Raw genomic sequence first — 1,796 nt, 5'->3', positions numbered from 1 at the left:
CAAGCTGTTGTTAACCCTTTCAGCCCCGTGGGGTTCCCCATTGACGAGTAAAATCGTCTGGCGTTAGACAGAGTAAAATCTATAAGTGGCACTATTGGAAGTTATATTAAAGGGTTAATCGTTGTTTTTTATTAATATTTCACCGACCAGTTGTATGCTAATATGCATAGAATATGTCCTAAAGCCTCAAGATTTTACGAAAGTTTAATGCGCTGATTAACGGCTGTTCAATTGGGGTGAAAGACAAAAGCACCCTTCATCTTTCATCTGATGAAAATTTGAAGAGACCAAGAATGATGAATTTCAAGCTACAGCCTAACAAAGTTCAACATTTTGGAGATAAGCAAACTGTTCAAGCAGAGATTGAATCTGTTCGCACCGCCACGAGAAGCGGAACCCAGGAAAGACTTCAACGTGAATCTGTCAGCGCGTTTTTGGAGAACGCTACATTACATGGTGCTCGGTTCCTCGTGGTTGGAAATGTTTGTAGGAGATTGTTCTGGACTCTTGCGCTTCTATCAAGCATAGGATATTGTGTCCTACAAATTTACGAAACCTTGGATGCGTTTGGTGACCGACCATTCAGCACTAAGATAACAACGAAGACAGAGAACGTATCATTTCCTGCCATTACTATCTGCAATTTTAACTCTTTTAACCGACGGAGGTACAAGAGCTATTTTAGAAAACGGATTAACTTCAGCGACGAAGAAGTTGAACGAGATCTCGAACAGTTTGAAAAAGTTAGGACTTCTCGAACTCCTAGTTCGTTCTCTGACGAAGTAGTAGCGAAATATCCCGTACTGAAATGGCGTGTCCCAAACGAAAGCCTTCATTATCTTGTTATGTTCAGTCACATAATTGAAGAAATGCTCCTCCCAAAGTCTAGCATTCGTGAAGCGTGCACTATAGGCGACAACCCGTGCAGCTCCAAGAATTTCAAATCGTCATACAACAGTCAGTTTGGTCAATGTTTTACTTTCAACTCTGGTCAAGATGAAATTCCTGTCATAAACGCCTCTCTGGCAGGTCAGCTTGGCGGCTTAAAGCTAAACCTAAACATCGAGAGAAACAGCTACCTCAATGATTCCTCGAACCCTTATGTTGGTTTAATTGTTCTAGTTCACGATCAAAAAAGCTTTCCTTGCATGGAGCAGTTTGGCTTCGCCGTTAAGCCCGGAGTGCGCACCCTTTGCGCAATCAAAAGGAAAAAGGTACGATGGAAGGAGCGACTTTTCCTTATTAACTATTTTAAGCCTTTTTAGAATTTACTCTGAAGCACCACTTAATTAAGTTTATTCAAGACTGAGGGCAATCGCAAAAGTAACGGGCATTAAAACCCATCATGTGTGACGCCTTACTTGTTACTCCCTCAGCAAAAAAATTGTGCATAATCTAGAGTAAATGATTGGCATTTTCAGTCCTTCCGAAAACTAACAGTATCAACAAACACACCTGACCACGAGTGCATATTTTTAGTCCCTTACTTTTAACACTGGATTATTCATGCAATTGTGATTTATTCAATAAATTCCAGTATCTGAATATTTATTTAATTTGTTATGTAATATATGGTATTTCAACCTCTGACTAACCGAGTTCGAGGTCCGTACTGTAAGTTTGTTCTGTTGATTTAAGATTCATTTTTTTGTTGATTTATGGCCCAAGAGTGAAGCCTAGAATGCCACAAATGATTGGCATGCGTAAAAATTTGTTGTGGACCACCGTGATGACGGATATCGTTGTCGATAAGAGTATAGACAACGCTGAACCACTTTCGAGTTGTTAAATGTACA

General features: G+C 40.0%; 1 protein-coding gene across 1 annotated transcript in view; it reads left to right on the top strand.

The window, feature by feature from the left end:
• Window positions 1-231: 231 nt before the first annotated feature.
• LOC138041630 (acid-sensing ion channel 2-like) overlaps window positions 232-1,796 on the top strand; it is a 16,097-nt gene continuing 14,532 nt past the window's right edge. Inside the window, exon 1 of the mRNA XM_068887378.1 lies at window positions 232-1,214. Coding sequence (XP_068743479.1) covers window positions 294-1,214 — 921 coding nt within the window. The 5' untranslated portion in view covers window positions 232-293. The remainder of the gene's footprint in view (window positions 1,215-1,796) is intronic.

The sequence above is a fragment of the Montipora capricornis genome, chromosome 3 (assembly GCF_036669925.1).
Source record: "Montipora capricornis isolate CH-2021 chromosome 3, ASM3666992v2, whole genome shotgun sequence".
NCBI classification, from domain to species: domain Eukaryota; kingdom Metazoa; phylum Cnidaria; class Anthozoa; order Scleractinia; family Acroporidae; genus Montipora; species Montipora capricornis.
The sequence above is the reverse complement of the archived record's forward strand: the minus strand, read 5'-3'. Positions and strand labels throughout refer to the sequence as shown.